The sequence below is a fragment of the Puccinia triticina genome, chromosome 4A (genome assembly GCF_026914185.1).
Source record: "Puccinia triticina chromosome 4A, complete sequence".
Classification (NCBI taxonomy): Eukaryota; Fungi; Basidiomycota; class Pucciniomycetes; order Pucciniales; family Pucciniaceae; genus Puccinia; species Puccinia triticina.
Genome location: NC_070561.1, coordinates 1,641,965 through 1,667,694, shown reverse-complemented (window position 1 = coordinate 1,667,694; position 25,730 = coordinate 1,641,965). Strand labels below are relative to the sequence as shown.

Sequence of the window (25,730 nt, the reverse complement as noted above, 5' to 3'; positions counted from 1 at the left end):
TATTGAGGGGCCAGCCTGCCAAGCTCGTTCAAGTTTATGAATCCAACGAAAACACTTGACGAGATGAAGCTTAAGGGCCAGGAACTAAGTTGATCCGGGTGCAAAATACTACAGAAGATAAACAGACGACAAGGAGGCCAACTGCTTGGCCGCCGGGAGGAGTTCAAACGCCGGGCACAGACAGAACAAGATTAGCTTTCAATAGACGAAGAGCGGGTGAGACACATTTATAATTCGTAGCAGACGTACTTCAGGTATGTGTGAGGCTGTGAGGTTAGCTACGGAGTCTGGATGATGTCTACTACCTAGAGGTCTGGAAACAGCGGTGATGGTGTAGGGATAACTAAGTTCCAATTTTGAAGGTTAGTAAATGAACGTCGACCGAGCGGAGGGGTTATGCGAGACGACCGCCAAAATAATGAGAATGGTCAGACTCAGGGTTGAACTAACCTTTGGGAGCAAAACGAACGAAAGACCTGACGTTAACGGGGGGACCGGTGCGAAGGAGTATACTTATCCTGTTCTCGCTAGTTGTCCATAAAATCAAGGTTTGATTTTTTTCCGATGGTAGACAGAGAGTAATGAAGGAGCCACAAACCCGAGGATATGAGTTTATGGGTTTGAATGCACCGGTATGTGCTCCTATGTGCTCCCTGGGATTCCATGCTATTTCAACTTCAGCCTGATAACAAACGAGAGCAGATGAGTGCGCTTCTGCGTGAGAAAAAATGTTACATGTTGACTGGTGGGTGAAGCCTTGGCCGCTTGAACTTAACGTTAGCCTTGAGAAGCCTTCAGCCACCAGCCTTGAGATGGTTTTCTGGGTCTGGTCAAACATGCCCCAGGCTTGAAGCCGGGCCGTGACCAGGCGGGTGTGAATGTGAAGCTTGGGATGCAGCGATTTTATTTTACAAAATAATTTTTAGCCCTCACGTACATGGGCAAACTCACTTGGCACGACGCTCCCGCGGCCCCCGGTGAAATAACTGCATGCAACTCTTGCCGTCGACTAATGGCTGGAGATGAATGCGCACATCAACTGCGACCCAAAAGTCTTCAACTTCTGGTCAACCTTATGTATCAACGACCAACAGCACTAGACACAGCAACAAATTCTTATAGTAGAAGGCCCCGCAGGCCACCTCAGAAGGAAGGGTATTTAAGTTTGCGGGTGAGTGTGTCGCCAGTTGTCACTCCAAGCTACTGTTTTGGTCAAGCGCGCTCTGGATGCAGCAGCTTCGTCGTGTGTTGTCGAGCTAACTTGGCTAATTCCCTCCTCGGGGGAGCGAAGCGACCTCCGAAGGAGGGCGGGTCCCTGCGGGACGCCGTCCCCCCTCCAATAGAGGGACTTGATTAAGTTAGGTTGTCGAGGTACAGCCTCTCCGTCCAACGCACCGGAGTGACCCTCGTCGCGACAGGGTTGCCCCGCCTGTTCAATAAACGTTGCACAGGCACTCGGTCTTCACCCATTTATTGTCAGGCTACATACTTGCGAGGGCTCTAGAACCCGATTCCCGAGTTAAAGTTGCGCATGGCCACCCTCCGACACAAGCATTGCGCTGGGAGCTATGTTGCTGCTATTAGTAACTGTTGTCAACTTATTGCATTCTCGAAATTTGCCCGAGTGCCGTGTTGTTTAAATTCTAACGAAATAGCAGCTCACGCTGATGGAACATATCAAGTTATCAACAGATAAACTCGTGATCTTAGACTTAGCTTAGCTACTAGTCTAAGGGTAAGCATGAATTTCAACTTTTGGGGTTCACTTTGTCACCATGAATTAGTATCAAAATCTAATGATTCCTCAGCAGATTCGAGAACAAGCTTGCGCTTGCTTCGCGACGTACAGCGACAAGTGAGGAAGTCGGTTGTAGTCTCAAATCTGGATAGCGATTCACTCATCGCTTATAAAATGGAAGCTTCTGTCGGGCATCCCGAGTTTCCTACCAAATTCTGATCCGACTCTATCCTGGCTAACTTCTTGGTAGTTTCCTTATTACCATAATACATAAACTCATCGTAGCTTTTAACTGCCATCAAGTACCGGTCATATCTTGACTCAACACTTCTCGGCGCTCTCTACTCCCCGTATTGACACTCACCTGGTTGTGAGTTCATCCACTGTGCGCTTGATCTGGAATCTGCATTCTTCATTAATCCTAGGTATGTTTGATATCTTCCTTTTTTTAATCTTCATTACTCCCTATTTATTTTTCATCATGTCATACGGTGGTATGTATTGATATCGAAATTAATCACTCTCTTCTCACGATCTCTCAGAAAGCTAGAAAGGCTCCCTGCCGCGAGCCTTCCCGACACGTACTCAATCCGCGTTCATTACCCGACTTTGACTGTGGTCCAAACAATTTTTCACATCTGGTTTGTTCCTTTTTTTGTATGAATCCAAGCCAATTTGGATTTATGATAAACAATTTCCCTAAGATTTTGATTCTAGTGCTATTATCAGAAGTGTTTAGCCCTCATCTACGCAGTAACCATGGTTCAAATGAAAGCAGGCGGCTTATTCTATGGCATCAAGATATGGCACTTTTCTGCCTTCTTGCTATTTATATTACTAGGAGCATGTCCAGCTCTTTGCGAAGACAGCATTCTGCCGCAAGATCAAGGGAGGGTTATTACGGAAAGTCCAAAAAGATCAGCCAACAACTCAAACTTTGGCTTGTCACTCAAGCGTAGATCTCCGCTTCCCCAAGCCGGAGGGTGTGCAAATGGGAAGGAGCGCGTTAAAGGGAAATGTGTCAATAAATGCAAGCAGAACCAAAAACGCAATAAAGCAGGAAACTGTGTCAAGAAAAACAAATAGTTCAAACTGCCGTTTGGATCACTAGCAATGGAATTGAATGGAACTTGGACTTTGATGTCATTGAAACTTGTCCTTGATTACAATTTTTCACTAATAATCATTTGTTTCTCTATAAATTTATGGTTGATTTTCAGACCAAGCTGTCACATTTTCATCACTTGCGAGTTTTCCCCGCAAATATCACCAGTGAAGATATTTGCCCTTTCAGATTCCTTGTAGCCTGTTTTATGATTGAGGTCACAGCTAATCCTATAACCTTACGCCAAGGACAAGTCAATGAAATTCAGCAACCAGACAATGATATGACACTTTTCTTTCTTCTTGCTATGAATAGTGGTCTTCAAAATTACAAAAAGAAAATAATAAGGTAATTTGACAGGGATATGAATCCATTATACCAGCCAAAATCCCTTCATGAATTTATGTTTATGAAGTTACGATTCAATTTCAAATACCACTAATATTGCTCAGTAGATTTCTAGCTATGTGTGAATAAAAGATCTTTGTATAATCACAATTATTACCTTACAAGGAAATATCAGATTATTTTCTCCAATCACTTGGAACTAAACCCCTACACCAGGAAGGAAATGTGTTAAAATAGGATTGAAAATGACTGAATTACTGTTTGAATGAGTATTACCACTGAATAATAAAAGAAATTGAAGATAAGGTATCTAACTTTAAAATGATGCCCCATGACTCCCTGTAATTGAAGGTGCTCAAGCTGCCATATATACATCAAAGTTTCTATCCATGTTTCATTGGACATCCTTCCGGTTATGTAGTATGGATGAATTATCTCCTTCCTCCATGTGCACAGTGCCAGAATATGTTAAATTTTTCACCCCTGCAGATCTACAATGGACTGGTTTCAGTTGAAGCTTGAGTTGAGTCAAGTTATCCTATGTGATGATTATCTCAAACACTTGTGCCATGGTAAGACCAATCAAAACCATACTCCATAAATTGAATCCATTATATTAAGGATGGCTATAGGGCGGGCCGGCCAATGGGCCGCCCGAACCCGCGCGGGTTTGGGCCGGGTTCGGACACACATTTCAGATAATAATTTAAAATCGGCCCGGCCCGTCCGACCCGTTTAGCAAACGGGCGGCTCGCGGGCGGCCCGCGGGCGCCCGTGGGCCGCCCCCGGTCGGGGGACCGGTGTTCTCCGAAGCGGGACTGGCTGCCGCTGGCAGCTGCAGTGCCACCTCAGCCAACTACGAACTAGCCATCGACAGTCAACCGGTGACCAACTCACCCCCACGGGCCACAATGGCAAAGAGAAAGACACGCGCACACCCTGGTTCGTCCGAGGAAGAAGGCAAAACTGACGATATCCGCGTCGCCGAGAGATCGGAACCAGAAACTCCATCGACTACGCAGCAGGAGATCGATAGGCAGCCACCTAGAACTGAGGCTTCAGCCCCCCAGACACCAGCCCCCGCCGACAGTTTGAGTGAATCACAAGAAACCGCCGAAGGGAGCTTGTTCAAAAAGCGTAAACTCACCAGCAAGGTGTGGGACCATTTCAAGAAGATTGAAGAAGGTGGGCCGTCCTGTTCTTATCCCTCTTAGTTTCTATAAGTATAGATATAACTGACTCGGATCTTTTGAATTTTGATATTGCAATCATCAGGAGGTGTATCGAAGGCAATATGCAACTACTGCAACCTCAAACTCTCGGCTACATCATCGGCAGGAACGAACCATCTCCGACGACATTCTGATCGCTGTATCACAGACAGCGGGGCTCTCGTTCAACCCAGACAAGGACTTCTCGGTTTCACCAGCTCCTCCCAAACCACCAGAAACCGTGTTTGGATCTTCTCTCAAGAAAAAACTCGAGAGAAATTTGCAAAAGCAATTATTGAGCATGAATACCCGTTCGCGATGGCCGATCATCCGGGATTCCGAGAGTTTATGGAGTCAGCCCAGCCCAACTTCACCATGCCCCGACGAAAGGCAGTGCGGAGTGATTGTATGGCTATCTACAATCACATGAAGCAAGGCGAAATGGCAATGATGGCAAAAGCGAAGATGATCTCCTTAACCACTGACATGTGGACAGCCTCCGATCTGACTGGCTACATGGTAATAACGGCCCACTACATCAACAAGTGGGAACTGAACAAGAAGATCATCAGCTTCCGGCCCCTCCCGCCTCCGCACACTGGCCATGCGATCTCGGAGCGAATATGTCAAGTTCTCAACGATTGGAAGAGCTTGAACAAAGTCGCTTTCGTTACCCTTGACAATGCTGTCAACAACACGGCAGCTATGACCCGGCTACAGCAATTGATAAAGGATCGCTCGGTTGCTAGCTCAACTCCTACGACGTCGCCATACTTCCATGTCCGATGTATGGCGCATGTCATCAACCTAGTGGTCAAGGATGGTCTCAAGGTTGTAGGTCCCGCAGTCGAGTCACTCCGAAATAGTGTTCAGTACATACACGGATCTTTGTCTCGGATGGATGCCTTCAACAAGGCTCTTGTTTCTGTGAATCTAGCCGAAGACATGAAACACCCATCCAAGGATGTACCGACCCGATGGAACGCGACCTTCTTAATGATTGAGTCATCAATGCCATGTAAGTTGGCCTTCCAGCAAATCGATCTTGAAGACAACAAATTTGAAACTTGCCCAAGCGAAGCACAATGGGAGGAACTCGGCGTCATCCAAGATTTCCTCGAGCCTTTCTACCAAGGCAAGCTTATTTGAATCTTACTGTGAGCATCCATCAAACATCTACTGATATATTTTCTCTCAGCCACCCTTGTCTTAAGTGGAACACAGTATCCAACCATCAACCATGCCTACCGCGCAATGACCGCCATTCAGAAGCAACTAGCCCACTATGCCGAACCTCGCACCTGCCCTAGTGAAATAGAAACTCGCCTCCATGACATGGTCAAGCCGATGCTCGAGAAGTTTCACAAGTACTGGGATTCATCAAAGGAGCTTGCGGCGATCGGACTGATTCTAGACCCACGATATAAGATTCGTTATCTTCGCTACAGCCTTGAGCAGCAATCCCACCTCCCAACATCTGAGGTTGATTCCTTCACAGCAAAGGTTAGGTCTTCCATCCTATCGCTTTGGAACCAATATGTACCCCCTCAATCACCTGTTGCCGAACGATCCACTCAACCCGCCTCAACGGCCAAGGTTAAAAAGATCGACAAAGATCTATCCGGGTTCAACGAATACATGGCCGGTACCATGTCTGGACATCAACTCAACGCGCCCGGAGCCGAATTGGATTTGTATCTAGAAGAACGGAACGTTGTCTGTGACCCCAATAGCGAGGACGATCAGTTCAATATTCTTGGCTGGTGGGAGGGAAATGCGGCTCGATTCCCTTCATTGTCCCAGTTTGCAAGAATAATGCTCATGATTCCCATGACATCTGTGGCATCAGAGTCGGCTTTCTCAACGAGTGGGCGTGTGCTGGACGATTATCAGATGCGGCTTAATGACAAAACGGTCGACGCATTGTTGTGCACTCAAGACTGGATCAAAGCAGCCAGGGCGAAGGAATCATCTTAAATTTCTTTTTTATTTTCATATGTTGTAATCGGTGAAGGGTTGTAATGCAACCTGAGTCTGACTGGTGAAATAGCGGGCGGCCCGCAGGCTGCCCGTGGGCTGCCCGCAGGCTGCCCGTGGGCTGCCCGCAAATTGTAAGCCCGCGGGCTGCCCGCGGGCTGCCCGCCACCCGCCCGTTTAGTAAACGGGTTTGGGCCGGGCTGCGTTCTTGGCTGCACTGGCCCGGCCCGGCCTGTCCGCTAACTTCACGGGCTAGCGCGGGCCGGCCCGCGGACGGCCCGAGCCCGCCCAATAGCCATCCTTACATTATATGTAGAAATTGATTTATTATGAACCCAGAATCAGAAGTTAAATATTAAGTTATCCTAGTTCACATTTTTGCTCTACTCTGATAAATGTGTGACTTTAATATTTACATTTATATATTTTATTGCTATGGTGCAACAATATTGATGCACAGCTTATATTTTTCATGATTTCAAACACATCTCCAGAGTCATTGAAATGTGAATTATCAGCTCATACTTGTGTTCTTTCTTTTCACATCTGACACAAAACAGGCTGTTCCCAGCAAAATAATTAGCCCTAACATTATTCTGACAAGTAGCCTCAAGAAAACGACTTCCCCAACATACATAATATTTACCAATCAATTTATCCCCAAGGCCTTTTGATTGGTAAATTTACCCCATTATGTTCTTAGAAGCTCTTCTATATAAAGAATCATTATTCTTGGTCTTGGAAGGCAACAGTGTCAAAATTAAGCTCAGAGAAAAGGATGCAAAAAGGGGGGGGGGGGCTATCCTGAACTGGAAGAGACCAATGATAGGACCAAAGAGCTGCCAAGGGTGGCAAGGTTGGAAGAAGCTCTGACTCAATGATCATATTTCAAATAACAGGAGCAGACATACATAGAGACAACTAGAGAGCCCCCTTGCAAGATCCAAAGAGGGCCTAGATTGATTGAAAGAAAACAGGAAGGAGACATCTCACTTGAGATGGACAGCACACATCACACCAAACTTAACTAAGTCCAAAGGTGGGGGCACAAATATTTACAAATTTCACCAATAAGGCATAAGTCCCTCCCAGAGGAAGACCTTTGGCCTCCCTTGGGAGGTGCTTAGTTAAGTTTGGAGATGGCTCCGACACACCCGGGTACCCGCGGCCTGTTTTGACCCAATCCTCACATCCGCACCCACACCCGCACCCGCGGGCGGGTACCCGCCGCCCTGGGCGGGTACCCGCTACTCAAAGCGCAGTCAGACAGCAACATGATTTTATAATTTCATCATAATACTTAACTTGGTGACGGCAGGGTGGCAGATGTTCACTCCACCGTCACCACATTGCCCTCAGGGGCACTGGTATCCTTTGAAGTACTCCTCCTCTTATCCTTCTTTTTTTCCATGTATTGGTGGAGCACCAGACGTTTTATTTTGTCGTTCTTTGAGTAGAACGCCAATGCCATTCCTCTACTTACAGATTTTGGATGGAGTTTATGTCTCCTGGTGGAGACATAGTCTCGGCCAAAGCTGAACGTCAGCTCTACATCAACTGTTGTTGCTGTATGAAAAACAAAAGAAAAAAATTCAAATTTTTGTTGTGATACATTTGAATAATAGCAAAATCTTACCTGGGCAGCTGAGGACATCAAGAGCCATCTGTAAGATACCATTGTGATCGTTTCCACTCCGTTTCTGGTTGGTCCACCACTTGAGGGCATTGATTGGCTCGCCATCTTCTAAATACAGGCCGCCAGAGAGCCATATGTCCACGGGATCCGAAAGCGATTCAGCGGATCTGGCTACAGCAGCTGCGCTGAGCCCTGCCAGAACACCGCTTTGTGGCTGCAGCATCCTTTGATCAGCTTAGTGGGTTGGAGTGAGAAAAATAAGTAGAAAGCTGACCTTTGCCGGTCTGGGGCCTGAATCCAGGTTTCTAGGCTTATACCACTTCTCGTACATCTCGCGAGTAAGGCGGATTGCCTCATCAATCCATGATTGAGGCCATTTGGCCAGCTTGAAGTACTTGTCCTTGAACAAGGGATGGAGCACTGAAAGCATCAAATTAATAATTTTTGATTACCAAAATTTTACTTAGAATTAGTCAGAAACTCACCCATTGATATTTGGTAAATCGGTGAGCAGTCTGTAAGTGAATAGTACTTGTTTGTAATTTTAAGCCCAGCGCGGCATGCATTTTGTAATGCAGGAGGATAAGATTGGTTCTTGTTTGTGATCACGGCTGAAAGGTTCGCGGTGATTTGATCAATCATGACAACCACTTCGGCGACCCGAGCTGAGCCAGATGTGGATAGTTGAAGGGTTATGTCGTAAAACGGTTTCAGAACCTGCACAAGGTCCGCGGCCAAGTCGAAGTCTTCCTGGCTCACATGGATGCTGCGGGTTGTGCCAAACCTCTTATCACGCTGCCACATAATACTTGAAAATAAAACATGTCAGTTTTGTTCATCCCTGACCGAATCATCAGGCAAATAGTCTTACATGGCCTTCTCGCATCTGATGATGCTTGAAAGCTGCAAGTATGTCGAGTTCCAACGAGTCGGGACGTCGCGTTCGACGTTATGAGGCCTCTCGCATTGATTTTCTTGACAAAGCGCAATAAATTGGGCCTTGGAGTTTGGGGATTTCTTCAACTTGGTGGCAATAGTGCGAAACTGAAGAAGATGAAAAATAAACAATGAGTGTTAATGGATTAAAGGTTTAAAGGAATAGGGTGAAAAAACAACCTTTGCAAGGGATCAACAACACGAGTAGGAAGTATAAACATCGTCATCTTTTTCGTCTTCAAGATCATTGATATCAGCCAGAGTAAGATCATCATCTTCTTGTAATTCGCCATTGGACTTCTCAAGAACATTGGTGAGAACTTCTTCTTCGATTGAAGTACAAAAGCTTTAATCAGACTTTGGTCCGAACTCGCTTGGCAGCTAAGAGCCAGTGTGAATGTGAAAAATAATCTCACCCTTCAATGAGATCCTGCGCTTCTTTCTCCTCATCAGAATCCTCATCCTCGAAAGCTTGACCATTGGCTTTTTTGTCACGTGAGAATGGTCGAAGAATCGCCTTGACAATAAGGTTCAGGATATGTGCAAAGCACCTTATCCACTGCGGCTCACCTTTGAACCGCTTCCAACCAAGCTTCTCCAACTCGGCGACCATCTTCCCATTGTTTGCCGCATTGTTGGAAACAATCCCGCATATCTAATGAGAGCGATTGGTTGAATCATTTATCATTTCCAACGATATAAGAGAAAAATAAAAAGGAAACTTACTCGGTTTTTCAATTGAAACTTCTCTACAATGTATTGGACCATACGCGCCAAGTATTCGCCGGTATGACTTTCTTTAAGCTGGACAAAGTCCAAGGGCATTGCATGCAACTTGACTGTGCCTGCGCTGTTGTCCAAAAGCCGGTAAACCACTGCTCCAATGATGTCAAATCCATTTGGGGTCTGCCATGCATCAACACCCAGGTAAAGTGCTCCCTTGTGGACCTGAATAAATTATGGATGGCAGGGGTTTGAGGTGCTTTTGGTCAACATTTGAAGTCGAAATATAGGAATAAAAAAATTGCTGACTCACCCGCAATTCCTTGCAAAGGTGCTCCTGCGTAGAAAGGTAGAGCATATGAATTGCTTTCGAGACCATCTTTTGAGTTGGAAGATGTTTCAGGATGATCAGATGCAGAACTCTCTTGAGGCTTGCTTCTTCCAAGGCCGAGAAAGGTTGTGCTCCCTCGGCACACCAAAGAGCACACCTTTGCAAGACCTAGAGGGAGTAGGTCAGGCAGATGAGAACAATGAAATGCAGAGAATGAAAAAACTCATGCGACTTGCCTCCCGCGGGTCAATATCACCGGTTCCAGTTACACCAAGTGTTGCGAGATTCTTGTTATCTGGGGGCTTTTGCTGCTTCCTCAGGCATCGACCTGCATGCGTGAGAAGATTACTGCATGAAGAGTTGTATGCCGGCCAATTGATATTTTTAGCACATCTAGAAATATTTTAATGGGAATAGTTTAGGATATCATGATCTTGTTTCTTAAATCTTCTCAAAGAAATGATACTCACATCTTACATTTCCACGCAATCATACGGCGTTGGAACTTATCTAGCTGATTGGACATAGTGGGCGGCTCGTAAGAGGCATACGCAGAACTAACTTGGTTGAATGCAAGTTTCTGCGCGTGTTCTACACATTCAAAATATGAATTTTTATCAGTGAAATACACCACAAGGAAAAAAAGAAAGGAAATCACCTAGACGCTGCTCATCTGTCGTTCCAGCTCCAACCTGTGTGCTACTTGGGGTGGCTGAGGAGTCCACATCGTCCTGGTCTTCCTGTTCATTGGTTTGTTTGGGTTCGGTGTTGCCTTCTATTTCCGCCCGACTTCAGAGCCTTTTACGGGGTCGTGTCATTGTTAGTCGGTACAGAATGGGGGGGCAGTGCAGGGGGGAGGGACCGACAGGGAGGAGGGCAGCGGCGGAGAGGACGGGAGGGCCGGGCCGGAGATACTGTGCTGCGCAGCTGTGGGCCACCACGGCTTACATATCTGGGCGGGTGTGGCGTAAAAGTACCCGGGTACCCGCTGGAATTTTCCCAGAATCCTAGACATCCGCACCCACACATGCACCCACACCCGCACCCGTTGGCAGGTACCCGACGGCCTTGGCGGGTACCCGCCAGCGGATAGCAGGTACCCGCAACGGGTTCGCCGGGGCCATCTCTAGTTAAGTTAGACATCACACTTGTGATGGAAAAGATACATCTCACTTGCAATGGAAAAGATACATCTCACTTGAGATGGAAAGACATCCCATTTGGGATGGAAAGACATCTCACTTGAGATGGAACATAAAATAGACATCACACAGAGTGATGGAAAGTTTTAAAAAGAGATGAGAGACTGTGAGCAGACAAGAGGTTTAGAATTCTCACAAACAGAAAGTTAGCATCTAGTATTATTCATTTTGGTTGCTTTCACAGCAGAAAGATTATTCTGCTTCCCCCAATTCCACCTTGCCATTAGGCATTTTGCCTTGAGTCTTAGAGCCCAGTAGAAATATAATCACTAAGAAAGAAGAAAGCAAGCCTCATATCTTATTATTCTTGGTGTTACTCCCCAAAGTGCTTTAGATTAGAGGGAAGATAGCTTAGCATTCAAATTATAACTCACTCTGTACTCTGTACCTTATTGTGGTTATTTTATCCCCTCATACCCTGTTCATTGGCTGAGAAGTTCCACAGCCGGAAAAACAAATTTCTGCCTCATGGCATCTAGGGAGTCCTCAAAGTCAGGAAATGGGTTGAGAGAGAGGGAAGCAACCCAAATTTGCTGAAGGTCCCTTAGTCCTGCCTCTCCAATCATCTCAGCTGTGGCAGATCAGAGGTATGTGATCCGGCTGTGAAGCAACTCCAAAGGAGGGAATTACAACCAAAATCACATAACACTGAACAGTAGGCAGCAGAAGTCTGTTTGTGAAACTTTTCACTTTTCGCTCTGTACAGGCTACACAAACACACTTGAGGCTAAGTGAGCTGGTCCATGAGATGACCAAGAAGGATGGCTTCCTAGGGGGAGGCCTCCCCATATTTTTTCTTGTATTTTTTGAACCTAAAACCGAGTGTGAGCCAACAACAGAAGAGCCTGGTAATGTCGGATTGAGATGGGGAGATGGACTCAGAGAGTCAGACAACACTGACTCATTGACTTATGTAACGAAAAAGACAGGAGACGGCTAAAAGAATTCTAAAATTGTTCAAATCAGTTGAATCACCAAGAATAATAAGAAACGAGTCAGGGGTAAGAGACAAGTAGAAACACAAGTGTACATGATCTGATCAATCTTGGTCCCAATCAGGGTTTTGTTTAGGAGGGACGATCCCGGCCGCTTTAGACATGATGATCGAGTCCACTCGAAGAATCGACATGGCTGCTTCGGATGCGAAGCGGATGGCCCATGAAGTTCCTGAGAGCAAGTCAAGAATTTTCGTCTCCTTTGCATCAACCACCCCATCTGAGCTTTCACACTAATTGGTAAAAGACGAGGAAGGGGGGCGGGAAAATCAGTCAATAGATCACCATGTGAGGGAAAAGACAAATGGAAAGCATACCTGGATATCTACTCCCATGTAGGCACTGTTGGAATCTTTTGATTGATGAACCGCATACAGTCGGGTAAGAACCTCAGTGGAATCTAGCCCAGCATTCTCAGCCAGGGTGCGAGGGATGACTTCCAAAGCTTCCGAGAACTTTTTGATAGAGTGCTGGCTGAGGCCTGGAGTCTTTTCACCGTATTCGAGAATCCGACTGGCCAGTTCGATCTCCGTGGCCCCCGCACCGGGGCAGAGTCGAGAGTCCTTCAGTAGCCCCTTGATCACGTTCACCCCGTCGTCGATTGCCCGCTCGACGTCATCTAGTGAGCTCGTCGTGGCCCCTCTTAGGACGATCGTCGACGTCCGTGTCTTTGTCTCGTCGTCCTGTCTGAACACCGTCACTCGATCACCTCCCACCTCAATCGTCTCGAATACGTCAACGTAGCCTGCCTCTTCCGGTGTCGGCGCCCCCAACCGTGCCAATGGTGTTGCTCCAACTACTCGACACAGGCGACGGAGGTCAAACTTCGACAAGACTTTGATCACTGCGATGTTGTATCGGTTCAAATAATGTAACGCTAATTCGCCCAGGCTTGATCCCGCTACAATAACCGAAATGCCTGAATCCGCAATCTCTTTAAAGATCTGGTTCAAGCCGGTATACAAATCAGTTAATAGTCTGAAATAAGACGGGACAAGACAATGTGTATGAGAGGGATAACAGAGATGCCTTTTAGCTGTCGGATGGCTTACCTTTTCCATTAAAACTTCTTCACTCCTTGAAAAGTCCAATAGTTCTTCAGAGTTCCTCAGCAATACGGTTCCTTTGGTCTCAGTTTGAGCGATGTCGATTCCGCAAGTGAAAACAGCCACTTTAGCCTTGGTGGCGTTCTTGACGACCCCCTCTGGCTCCCGACCAAAGACCATACCCTTGATAACTTTGGAGGAAGACAATCCGGAACCAAGAATCTTGACTACCCTTACGTTATCGACATTGAAGAGCGTTGGTTCAGAGGGCATGACTGATAGACAGGCTTCTGAGACGAGTGAGGCGAGGAAATCTTCGTTTCCGAACTGTTTGGATGCTAGAGGTGTTCGAAGGGCGGTTGCGAGTGACTCCTTTGTCAGAGGAGATGGGAGGGTATCACATGCCATTGCTAAGTTGTGCAGCGGAAAGGAAAAGCGTGATTTAGTATGGTTTATGATGAACAAAAAGTTCAAAGTACATCAGCCGATGTATCTTACTTTCGATCTCTTCCTCGGCCCTGTCGCGCGCCAATTCGTATCCCAAGACAATCTCACTAGGGTGGAGACCCATCATCAAAAGCGATTCAGCCTTCTTCAACAATTCGCCCGCAAACATCAATACCAGATTCGTGCGATCGCCGATCTCAGCCTCTTGTTGTTGAGAGGCCATAATAAGCACTTTGGCCGCTGGGTGAACAACTTCCATTTCCCGAAGGATGGTTGCTGCATCTGAGGTGACAAAAAGCTTTTCGAGGTGGCTTGTTTCGTTGTGTTCATATTAGAGTTCGTTCGTGTCTTGATTGTTTTCTGGCGTAATAATTTATCATACAGAAACCCGATTATTTCGGGGAGGACTTACTTGATTACCATTTTATTGCGTCCTTGGGGTCCAAAAGAGGTTCTGACGAGGTCCGAGAGCTCAGAAACCGCTTGGATGTTTCTGATAAATTAAGGCCATCTGATCAGTGCGTGTGTGTAGTGACGATCGGTGGGTCAGCTTCTTGCTTACCTCAAAACGGCCTCCTCAATCCCGGAAGCGAAGGTGTAGCCACTCTTGAAGAGTGGCATGTTATCCGCCTTGGGCATTCGTAGAGACATCCTGCAGACTGGGTGTGCTATGTCGAGGTTCTTGGTGCGTATTATTTGGTTGGAGGTGGGTTGACCGTTGGCTGGTGTTCTGGTGTTCCGATGATCGAGGGGTGGCTTGCGATGAGATATTGCATGTATTCACTATCTGCGGTACACCCCCGCGGGGCCACCCCCTAGATACCGTACCCCTGCAAACGCAACCAGACCCAACCCCCCTCATCAACATCGAAGAAAACGACCTTCAAGATTCAGACTGGAAATGCACAGCAGCACGATTCATCGATCCGTCAGTCTTGCTGGCTCCTTCGCTCGCCGCCAACGTGTAATCAGATCGGCTCCCGCCTCGGCTGCCCAAGACCCCCAGGCCGGCCCATCGTACTCGCAAACCGTGTCGGAAAAAGGCGCGCAACCGCCAGCTTCGGAACATGGGCGAGTGAAAAGGGACGAAGATAAGCCACGCTGGCTGGTCCACAAGGAAGCACTTCGTCGAAACTTCCCCGAAGGCTGGAATCCGCCTAAGAAGATCTCGCGCCCGTCCATGGCCCTCTTGCGCACGCTACATCGAACCGATCCACATCAATTCTCCCTGCCGGTCCTCTCCGAGAAATTCAAAATCAGCCCCGAAGCCGTCAGAAGAATTCTCAAGTCAAAATGGGAACCGACTCAAGACGCTGTCAAGAAAACTCAAATATCAGCCGCCGCCGCTCATAGCCCAGATGGCTGGGTCCATCACGAAAAGTTAGAGACTGATCAGATCCCTCTTAACCTCGCTCACACCCTTCAGTCCTCACTACAAAATAACCCAAAGCCTGCGTCTCTCACAAGAAAAAATTATCCCCGGAGTTCTCGCAATTATGTCAAGAGATAAGACGAGCCAGCCACGTTTTGATTACTAGCTTATGCATGCTTCCATTTTCACTGCCACACTCCTAATTCATGATGTAATGATTTATATCTTCGCAGATCCCAGCTTTGATCTAGTGCGAAATTGCAAGCCATCCTACTCAGCCAGATATATAGAGGGACACGGAGCAGTCATTACGAAGTGCTAGACTCAGCCATCCCGCAGCCCGCCCAGTCATGCTCCTCCCTCGCAAGTTTATTTGAAACATGTTTTGAATGGGCCCCTCATCTGTGCCGATCCTCTCACCAAATGTGGCTTTCTTGACTTTTCTCGGTCCTGATCAAAGCCTAAATGGTGCAACGGTAGCCCGGAGGTGGCCCATGGTCAAACCCGCCTAACTACCATCTGGATCTTGTATATGGAGGGTTGTTTCTGTTTTTCTTTTATCTGGTTTAGTCATTCCTTCTTTTCTCAGTTGTACATAGTGCACGTAGGTGTAGGATGACCTGTACTCCCATGAGACATCACAACCCCAAAGTTTAAGTTCAGTTTGAAATTAGACTTTGTCTGAGATCAGTCATCAAAATTCTGATATTAATTCTTATTGATCCCAGCGTGCTCGCGGGACTTTGGATTCCTTCCAAAGTCACATCCTCACACCAATCCCTTTCCCTGAATCCTTTTAGATCACATAATCTGACTCCCTTCTTCCAATCCTTTGTGCTCAGATCTTTATCCACAAACCATCGCCAACGGGCATCTAACTCCTGTTGTCTCCTACATAAGCCCCCCCCCCGCCCCCCCATTTCTGCTATTCAACCAATGCTCATATTGTCAGAATTCTAGTTTCTGCCTCCGCTCACAGTCTCTTTCCGGCTCCCTGTCCTATCCTGTTCCCTGTCCTTTCCTGTCCATGTCACCTGTTCAGTTACCTGTCCAGTACCCTGTTCTGTCCTGTCCCCTGTTCTGTCCTGTCCCCTGTTCTGTCCTGTCCCCTGTTCTGTGCTGTTACCTGTCTTGTCCTGTCCTGTCCTGTCACCTGTTCCTTCATGTCCTGTCATTTGTCTAGGCCCCCTTTGGATCTTGTTGAGGGGGCTCTCTAGTTGTCTTCTTAAGTTTGCTCCTCACATTTGAAATAGAGCATCAAGTCTGAGCAACATCACACAAGCCCCACCTGTGTCAACCATCTTCAGCAAAGCTCCTTGGTCATCAACTCCATCACCTCCCAACTTGCCTCTCAGTCAAGAGCTGAAATCTTAACACATATCTCTACCCAGACCACCTTTCAGACAGTGCACAACACACTCATCCTTTCCAGTAACTGCTGATGGCCCAGCACTGGTTGTAGTTCCAAACTGTGAATCTAGTACAACTTGCAAGTCTACAAGAGACCATTTTGTAAGGTAGGGGTTCAAAGCCAAAAATATTCTGACATCTATTGGAATCACATTTTCCCTTATAGATATGTATGATGGGAATTTTTCAATTAACTCCAGCTTTATCACCAAAACTATTCACCCTGCTGATTGAATTTAGCGTAATAGATGTATGGTTGACCTTCCCAAGTGAGGTCTACAATCAGAAAGACTCAAACTCTCAAAGGAGTAGTTGGATGGTCTTTTCTTTTCAGACCACTTCATATCAAAATTGAATCTGGATTATACATACAACAACTGACTGCCTTGCCTTGTATTTCTCAAGGAAAATGAAACTTGAATATATAACATATTTATTGACAATAGTCTGTCTGCCCCTGTTTCAAGCATGAAACTTATGATACATATGATGATAAATGGATGTTGCAGGCCTAAACAGAAAAAATTGAAGGAATATATTTTGAGTACCCCTTGATAAGAAATGTTAGTTTTAGGAAGACTATGTTTGCACATACAGCATTGCATCATCTTCATCACAAAAAATGTATGCAATTAGGGATGTTTCCATATACAATATTTCACTGGACCAAGTGAGTGAAATGGTATCTAACTTCTTGGATTCAATTGGCAACACGTGGTCCTTGTGTATGTCTGTTTCTTTTAGATTTTCATTTTGGAACACATTTATTTCCTTGCTTCTTTGTGTTACCTGGGCATGCAACACATTTCCCACCTTTGCGAACTTTATTTTTTCCACATCCCCCTTTTTTTCCTCTTGGAGATGGAGATCTTCGCCTGAGTGCCAGAGTTTCGGGGTTTGATATTCCTTGGGAAGTGTTTGGTTCGGGAGCTATTTCGGATTTGACTGGGCTAATACTATATAGTGATATTAATAGCAAAATGACAGCCAAGTGCCATAGTTTGATACCATAGGCCATGTTAAGTGCTTGAATATGAACCATGTTTGTTGTTTTTCTGATGTCTAAAATATTTGTATGAACGAAAAGTTATCGTCTTAGTGCAATTGTCCTTGAATCATGTCAACCGCGGCTTCACATGCAAATTTAAAAACAAACCTAATGCAGTTACGGCTACTAATCCCATCACATAAAGCAGAGTACCAATGTTAAGCTTGTCTCTCAGGCAATTGGAAGATTGATATTTAGAGGATTGCTGGATGGAATGCGTGGAAACTCACAAATGTGGGAGTCTGTCTGGGTACAGCCAAGGAATTGTTTGCGCTAGTCAAAATGTTGAGAATAGTATGGCTTGGTGATACACGGGGATCAATTCAAGTGCACTGCAGATAAATGAGCGCCAGGAAAGCGTGTGTCTGACAGACAATAGGGAAATTAAGTTAGCAATCAACAAATCAAAATATCATCAGTGCTTGGCAATCCTTGCTTGGGATCATGGATATAATTTGAGGCTTGAGCCAAAGCCGATACATCGGGGTGGCCCATGTGGCATGAAAAACAAGCAATTGTGGACGGTATGAAGACCGAGAAACGATTGCGAAATATTAAACATACCTTGATGAGCAAGTTTACGATTGGATATCCTCACAGCCAGGTGAGTATTAAACCGTCGAAGAGAAAGAGCCGATTATTATTCAATCGAAGTCTGCACAAATGGTGCTAAAGGGCAGGTCTGATGCAGCCTTCAGGTATAGAGAGTTGGTTGTGAATACAGTAATGGTCAATTAACAGCGAAATTGCATACGCTTATGAGAACAAAGTATTCAGGACGGTTTTTCCAGGATATAAATGTTGCGATGAATCGGATGGTTGGGGACTTGAGAGAATCCACAAAAGCTCCCTTTTTAAACACGATAGATCGATTTATAATCAGGTGTGGGGCAGCAGTGGACTGTGGTAGCGTCACTGGATGTTGTGAAGTGACGAAAGAATCACGCCTACGATACCAAACATGTCGACCAAATGACTCAAAAAGCACAGCTTGAAGTCTTCTCCAGCGGTTGAGGTTTCGAGCAAATCTGTAACACGCTGGAAACAAGCTTTGCACTGGAGCCAGCAACATACATCCGGCTCATGAGCCTGTCCCGCTCACTCGGTTACAAATTGGGGTACTCCAGTGCTCGGGAGCGGGTCCCAAAACTCGGATTGAAGCAACAAATGCATCATCGTGAACATGATCTCAAGGAAATCCGTGTTGTCTTGGCTGTAGCATCGGTGACTTTGACAACACGCATTTTTCAACCCGGCTCGGGCGTCACATGAGCTGAAATCAGAGCTTCTTGAATCTTGACTGAGGCTCAGCTCAGGCCGCTGCGGTTGAGCTTGGCGCTAGCTAGCTGCGAGTTGCCGCTTGCCCTCTGAAACGACGGGACTTGTGTTAAGTTAGCTTTAAGGCCCAAAGACAATTTACACCCCTCTTCCTCGCCGCAGCACTTCATCCCTCATCCCGCCGGCGATCTCCATTGAAATTTCGCAGCATCGGCCATTGACAACATGTTTGGAGCGTTAAACTCATCCACTTCAGCCGCCCCATCTTCAGGTGGTCTCTTCGGTGCGATCAAGCCGCAAAACTCGGGCAACATCTTCGGAACCTCTTCAACTACATCTGGAGGGCTGTTCGGCGCGTCTACAACCACTTCGACACCTCAAACCACTGGAAACTTGTTTGGATCGTCGACAACGACCACTTCTACTCCCCAAACGGGACTGTTCGGTAGCTCTAACCAACCAGCAACTGGCCAACAGACAGGAACTAATCTCTTCGGGGCTTCGAATCAAAATACATCATCCACTAACTTGTTTGGATCGAATAACACTAACACTAACGCGACTGGTAACCCGTTTGGTACCAAGGCATCTAGTGTCCCTGTTACACCTGCACCATCGTTGAGTTGAATTCTTCCCGATCTTCCCCTTTGTCCCTATCGCTCAGGTGCTATAATGATGAGTAAAATCATGCTGATCCACTCGATTAATTTCTGGTTATCAGTGGAGTCGGCAATGGCGTATCTCAGAGCAACCCGGTGTTCACGCGCACTACGCGCTTCAATGACCTACCTGAAGATGCGAAAAAGCAACTGGAAGCGCTAGAGTATGATTTCCCTTAGCACATTACATTTTTTAGCATGTATGGATTCCCAGCCTCTGTAAGCATTGGCGGGTGTCGCTAATCAAACTCAATTATTATTGTATTCAATCTTTCTAGTGCTATGATCCAATCGCAATGTCGTCACTCAGATACTCTAAAAGCAATGCAGCTAGGGACCGAAATAACGGAGGGAACCTCACTACTGCGTCAAGTTACATCGGTAAGTCCAGTGGCACATTCCTTTGAGCTTACTGAACAAATATTTACTAAGTTGTTTCAAATTCGGGAATGCCTGATAGGAAATGCATGTCACTTCCGCCTCCGTGAAAAATTCGGCAAAGTTACTTGATTCAATTCGACAATCTATCGATGGAGAAGTGGCTGATTTGCTTAACCTGGCGGCAATTGTGGACGCCCATCATTCTCAACGCATGACTGCTGGTGCCCACAATACTGGAGAATCGTTACCAAATCCTTTGAAGTTTCAGTTTGAGTTTTTCTCCCAAAAAGCGGCCGACATGGAGGAACGGATGAAACGTTATCGGCAAACTATTGATTACGTCGAATTACAATTGAAAGGACTTTTTGATCGACCTAGCCCTGCGTGTTGGTGTTATTTCGATTCCCGAATGATACGAGTTGTGTTTTGCTTACCCAACGTCTTGGTTGAAATTCTAATTTCGATTCTATTTCTCTTCAGCCATCGTACCCGCTTTAAAGGCTCAATATTCTACATTCATGGCTCTGGCCGACAAAGTAGCTCAGTTGGATGCGGCTTTAACCCTTCTGAAAGAGGAATACCGAGACATTTGGAGGCATCAAACCGGATCTGTTCGTGATCCATTCGCAGAAATTGATCAAGCTTTCGGACTTGGTACTTCGACAAATACCTTCCAAACCGGATAACCATTTTTATCTTACAAGAAACACTTATTTATCCTTTCTTTTGATGCACCACACCGGTGCAATCAAGCATCCTAATGCCGCTCTTTCTTGGATTGAAGTCAACGTGACTCAAACGAGACCCGTGTCAGCAACAATCTCGTAAGAAAATAAGTCAAAAATTGTGATAGCCGCCCTGACAATTGAGTGTCACAGAACCCCCTCAGGTGAAGACACATAAAGCTTTTTAATAGATCCTCTCACTAGCTAATTTTGAGAGAAACCGGAGTGATCCTGCTCACAGCTCAAGCGTGAAAATTGATTGGTTTAAGAGCAATGATATTCGTGGTTATCAACGCGCAAAGCTAGCAGAATTAAAGGAAAGCATTATATCTCTGGTGATAGAAAAAACACAATAATCCAACATAGAATAAGAGAAACCAACACCGAGGCTTCGGAAGCATGAGAGAACTGATTTCTTTCAATTTTGCATTCACAATTGAAAACACCAAGCATAAGAAGGTCCATTTTTAGGGAATGAAGGAAACATTGAGTCGACCCGCACATGATGTACTTCTTTGACGTCCATTGGGTATTATATTTAGCTGATTGATGAGTTTTGTTGCTCAGTAGGAGTCACCCGGGTAAATTTATGATCGTATATGTCCATTTCCTTCATTTCTTCTTCTTTCTCAAGTGTCATGGCTTTGTAGAACTGCTCATAAGAAATATTACCAAGGGTTATACGACTGCCCGCTTGCGCAAGACGACCTGCGGCTATCACGTCTGCCATCGGATCAATTATAAGCGGCCGGGCGTCACACAGATCCAGAAAGCTCAATAGTACCATTGCAACGCCAATCGAAAAGAAAAATGTAGCTTTCATGGTGATTTTGAGCCGTTGTTATCAAATATTTGGCCCTCGATCCGGATGAAACTGTGGGGATTCCTAAGCGTACGTATCGTCCTTTTTAAAGAAATTTTATTTTGCTCAGCTCCAGAGTGTCGGCTCCAAGTCGAAAATCGATGTCTTCAGATGAGTTAAATGAAAAAAGAAATTTGAGGATCGAATGGCAAGTGACCCAAGTACCTTTTCAAAAGGAATATAGCCTGCTTGCACTTGGCGCTGATATTGTCTATCTCGTGGCGATGATCTAAAGATGGAATAGATTGAAATTCTAGGGAAAAGCTAGATACTTATGTAAGATGAGTGGATGTAAAGATTGTGATTTGATTTCTGGGCAAAAAATGCGGCTGCAGCACGAATAGCCGCCCGCAAGTCGTTCAAGCGGGAGATAAGGAGTGTGGTTATGAAAAAGTGATTAGGAGGAAGGCATCTTTGGAAGAAATAGCTGTGATGAAAGAGGACGACGGCCTAGTAAGATGTGTGCAAGTACGTGTAACGTATCAGTTGCCCCTAGCGGTTGAGAGTATGAGGGAGAGTTCAGCTCCACATCCTTCTTCCAAACGACACTCGACGAAAGAGATTGCCCGCTCATTCTTTGCTTCGATCCTGCACCACGCTCCAGTTGAGTCAGGCCCTAGTCGGTATCCACGTATGTAAATAGGTATCGGGAACTATAGCAATAAGACTCAGTGAGGGCACATCAACGGAGATATCAAACCTTACATAATGATGCATATATCGAGCAAGACTGATCGGTGATCTTGAGCTCGACTCGAAGTCAGCGCAAGAAATAATTATTCGTATGTAATCAGATGGTTTGCCACAACTCACTCAAAACCTGGAGATATGTAGCTGCAGTATAGACGAGTGCCATCAGGTTGATACAACCTCATGCTCCACCTCCTTGTTGAGACTGATTGGCAAATATTATCAATGATGTGAGCACACTATGACTGATGTACATGGTCACCTTAGCACCACCACTCCAAAACGGTAAAAGTCAGGAAAGATCACAAGCATCACCATTTGCGGAGTTTTTCCTGTTGGTTCAAAGAGAATTGGCGTAACATTCTAGGCTCGTGAGATGATAACAAAGTTAACCCAACTGCCCCAAAGGAGGCACCAACCAATCTGATTGGGAAGGAGATAGCTATGTACAGTACAAGGGGCATAGTGAAATGATCAGATATTGCTTGGTACCAATGGGATATGTTTAACTGCAAGTCAAAGTGATTCCAGGGCTCGAAGCCGTTGGGCTCTTGCTTGGGCGTAAGCAAGGTCTACAAGAGTTAGTGACGAGCTTTGACGGTGTTTTCCAATTAGTTTCTCTTTTATTTGCTTTCAAATTTGGCCTGATCGGCGCAACTTGAAAAAAAAAACAAAAACTCAACCCAGTGGGATACTTTGGTGCTTTGACAACAATTAAAAAAAGGAACTTGTTCATGGCAGGAGACTAGTTGTTCTTCGTGTGTTTGTTTGTTTGTTTGTTTGTTTTTTCAAGGATTCCAACGGTTGTATTCTCGAAAGGCTTTATTTGTAAATCCGCAGTTTCGGTCTAAATAACTCTGAGCTTCGGGCAGCCAGGAAGTGATCTGAAGCAGTTTGATAACAAGCGAACCAAGTCAATCAGCTTTTCTTGATCACATGATAAGGTGGGACGTGCGTGCTTACCTTTTCTATTCTTCTATCATGAGTGGGATGTGTTTGAAGAAACTCGGTAGCTTTTCTGGCTGTTCGACTCGACCGATCATGCTCGTCCATTCTTTTCCAAACTCCGATAGCTTCCCTTGGATCATAACACGCGGAAGCCATAATGTTCAGCCCAATTTGGTCGGCTAGTAAAATCACAAACCAGCCAAGTTATGTCAGTCCCCATCACCCAAAATTGGCAATGAGATAGAAATCGGTAATGTTAGAATGCAGAAAAAGAGCAAAATGATCTCACCTTCAATTTCACTTCGACGTGAGTTTGGCAAAGTCATCAGCAGCGTGACAGCGGCGCGGCATGTGCCTGGATCAAGTCCAATGACGCTCAACAGTGTGGTCAACAGGAAGATGACTTTCAAGCTGGACATTCGTTCGGCGGGGTGTCTCAAGACTTGATGAGCTACTTCATGTCCTAAAACAGTCGCTAAACCAGCTTCATTTTGGCAGATCGGCAAGATTCCTGTAAAAACAAATATCTTCCCACCTGGAATAACGAACCTTTCGAAGCGAAATCAATCATTGCAAATAACAAGAACGCATTAATAAAGAATCAGTAATCAAATCTCTGGTCACATTTTTTGTTTGCGTTTTTCGGGTTTGCGAGAAAATAGGTTGATGAACAAGTACCAATGCGCTCTTTCTTAATCAATCATAATGACTCACGCATTCTGAATTTTGGGCTCATCAATCACGTGAATTTTCCAATCTGGAACCGGGCGCGGGTCCGAAGAGAACGAACTCCCGGGAGATGCCCAGTCATCAAACTCAGGGGATGAACTTGTCAAGTTGTCGATGGATTCATCAGGGCGCTGAGCCAGCTCTGAAGCTTGGATGATTTTTTGAGCGACACTGGTAATGAATCTAGTGGTCGGATGGGTTGGAGGTAAAAGTTTCGAGCGAAATTGAGCTAATGTTTCCATATAAACTTCTTCTCCTGTCTAAATCACCATATATCAGCACGCTTCTAGATTTCACACCGAAGACCAACTCAACATGGATAATTTTTTGTATATGCATATCTGGTTTGATTGTCCCTTTATTTAAAGTGGGAGCGAAAAATAAAAGAGGGTTATCAGAAACACGTAAACTTACAGCGATTTCAGCTTGAATGCTCGTATCCATGAAACGCCATCTACCGGTCAATTCGACTTTCTCTAGGTGACTAACATAATAAATCCCACCAGCAGCACCGATGTACCACATCCACGAAGGTAGTTCGGAACCTTTTTGGTCATAGGACCATTTCCGGTATTGCCCATTCCGGGACGGGGTAAGTGACCATCTGATTCTTAGTTTCTTGCTCTCCTCGCCAAACCGCCTGTGAACGGTTTGATTGGGACGGGTATTACTGAATGCTCTGAGGATAGTAGAATTCGCGGGACTTTGTTGTTGACTTTTGATGACCGTTCTTAGGTGTTTGGATTCCGATGTGAACAGTTCTGGATGGGTTTTGTAAACTGATCGGGATAGAAGGTATTTTGAGTTTGAAATGATTGTCCGCTTCATTTCAGTCCCTTGGTTCCGATGCCCAGATGTGAATCGATGATACTGACAAGGTTCTTCCTTAGGCAAGTCTTCGATTTCTGTCGGATTGTTTGTATGGTTTTGGTCTGCTAATCACAAGCCCCTCGTTTCAGGTGAGGCGGGAAAACACCCCCGGGCGCCTGTCCGAGCTTAAGCCTCTCGATCGGAGGGGCGGGGGGCCCGACCCCCGGAGTTGGGTCACATATTTGCCGATCTTTTCGTCGGCCTTAGAATCCCTTCTGCAGATGGAGCAGGAATCAGGTCATGTGGCCCGATCAAGTCCGGTGCTCTCTCCCAGGGCCGGGACCGACACGCCGGGGGCGCCCTGCGAAGCTCGCCCCGCGAGAGGCGCCTAACTTAACACAAGTCCCTTCCTTCCGAGGAGGCACGAAGCGCCTCCCGCGTCCCGAAGGGACGCTCTCCCGAAGGGGCGTGTCGATTGCGGCCCTGGGAGAGAGCCCCGGACTTGTTCAGGCCACCTGAACTGATTACTGCTCCATCTGCAGAAGGGATTCTAAGGCCGACGAAAAGATCGGCAAATGTGTGACCCAACTCCGGAAGCCTGCTTCAGACTGTTTTGATGTCTTCTCAAGCGGCGAAGAGACCAGCACATCCCCATACAGAGTGCGCAGCGCACCGAGGCTTTAATTTTGGAAAAGTTGAGCTGCAACGGAAGTGTCATGATCATATTTTGCGATAGATATGTGGGGAACCATTTCGAGTTTTACTTGGCTGGTCATTGTTGGAGAACCGGGATTCTTTAGGCGGGTGTAACAAAGGAACATAAATTTCCTGTTTATACGCTCAGGTAGCACGTTGGCGCTGGTGCAGCTGGACACATTCTGGGTCATGATAATCACTGCTTTCTCGATTCGCGGGTCGCAAATCAGAGCTGCAGTCAGCTCTGTGCAAGAGAGCGCAGGACCAAACTCAAGTTGGGTACCCTACGAGGGCCCAATCAAGGCATCTCAAATGGAGACTGAGAAGAGAGATAATCACCATAAATTGCGCAGTAGCAAGCTACTTAAGGGTTACATAAGAAATGGGCTTGTGGAAAAAAAATGTCCAGAAAAAAGCATGCAAAACA

At 46.0% G+C, this 25,730-nt stretch overlaps 6 protein-coding genes across 6 annotated transcripts; 3 read left to right on the top strand and 3 right to left on the bottom strand.

Moving 5' to 3' along the window:
• Positions 1-108: 108 nt before the first annotated feature.
• On the bottom strand, positions 109-838 carry PtA15_4A189 (uncharacterized protein; the record flags this gene model as incomplete). The annotated part of the gene is made up of 4 exons (XM_053168047.1): positions 109-141; positions 250-343; positions 451-476; positions 599-838. 4 exons carry the CDS (start codon positions 836-838, stop codon positions 109-111), a joined length of 393 nt encoding a protein of 130 aa, XP_053019296.1.
• Positions 839-2,497: 1,659 nt separating this feature from the next.
• On the top strand, positions 2,498-2,824 carry PtA15_4A188 (uncharacterized protein; the record flags this gene model as incomplete). Its single annotated transcript, XM_053168046.1, has 1 exon — positions 2,498-2,824. One exon carries the CDS (start codon positions 2,498-2,500, stop codon positions 2,822-2,824), a length of 327 nt encoding a protein of 108 aa, XP_053019295.1.
• Positions 2,825-12,246: 9,422 nt separating this feature from the next.
• On the bottom strand, positions 12,247-14,346 carry PtA15_4A187 (uncharacterized protein; the record flags this gene model as incomplete). The annotated part of the gene is made up of 6 exons (XM_053168045.1): positions 12,247-12,435; positions 12,520-13,146; positions 13,255-13,658; positions 13,747-14,006; positions 14,108-14,188; positions 14,258-14,346. The coding sequence occupies 6 exons, from the start codon at positions 14,344-14,346 to the stop codon at positions 12,247-12,249; spliced, it is 1,650 nt and encodes a 549-aa protein (XP_053019294.1).
• A 250-nt stretch (positions 14,347-14,596) lies between these two features.
• PtA15_4A186 (uncharacterized protein) lies at positions 14,597-15,205 on the top strand (the record flags this gene model as incomplete). Its single annotated transcript, XM_053168044.1, has 1 exon — positions 14,597-15,205. The coding sequence occupies one exon, from the start codon at positions 14,597-14,599 to the stop codon at positions 15,203-15,205; it is 609 nt and encodes a 202-aa protein (XP_053019293.1).
• Positions 15,206-19,028: 3,823 nt separating this feature from the next.
• Positions 19,029-20,529, top strand: PtA15_4A185 (uncharacterized protein; the record flags this gene model as incomplete). The annotated part of the gene is made up of 5 exons (XM_053168043.1): positions 19,029-19,420; positions 19,525-19,626; positions 19,741-19,843; positions 19,923-20,229; positions 20,324-20,529. The coding sequence occupies 5 exons, from the start codon at positions 19,029-19,031 to the stop codon at positions 20,527-20,529; spliced, it is 1,110 nt and encodes a 369-aa protein (XP_053019292.1).
• A 2,379-nt stretch (positions 20,530-22,908) lies between these two features.
• Positions 22,909-24,625, bottom strand: PtA15_4A184 (uncharacterized protein; the record flags this gene model as incomplete). Its single annotated transcript, XM_053168042.1, has 5 exons — positions 22,909-23,004; positions 23,084-23,247; positions 23,358-23,617; positions 23,783-24,057; positions 24,212-24,625. 5 exons carry the CDS (start codon positions 24,623-24,625, stop codon positions 22,909-22,911), a joined length of 1,209 nt encoding a protein of 402 aa, XP_053019291.1.
• Positions 24,626-25,730: the final 1,105 nt, after the last annotated feature.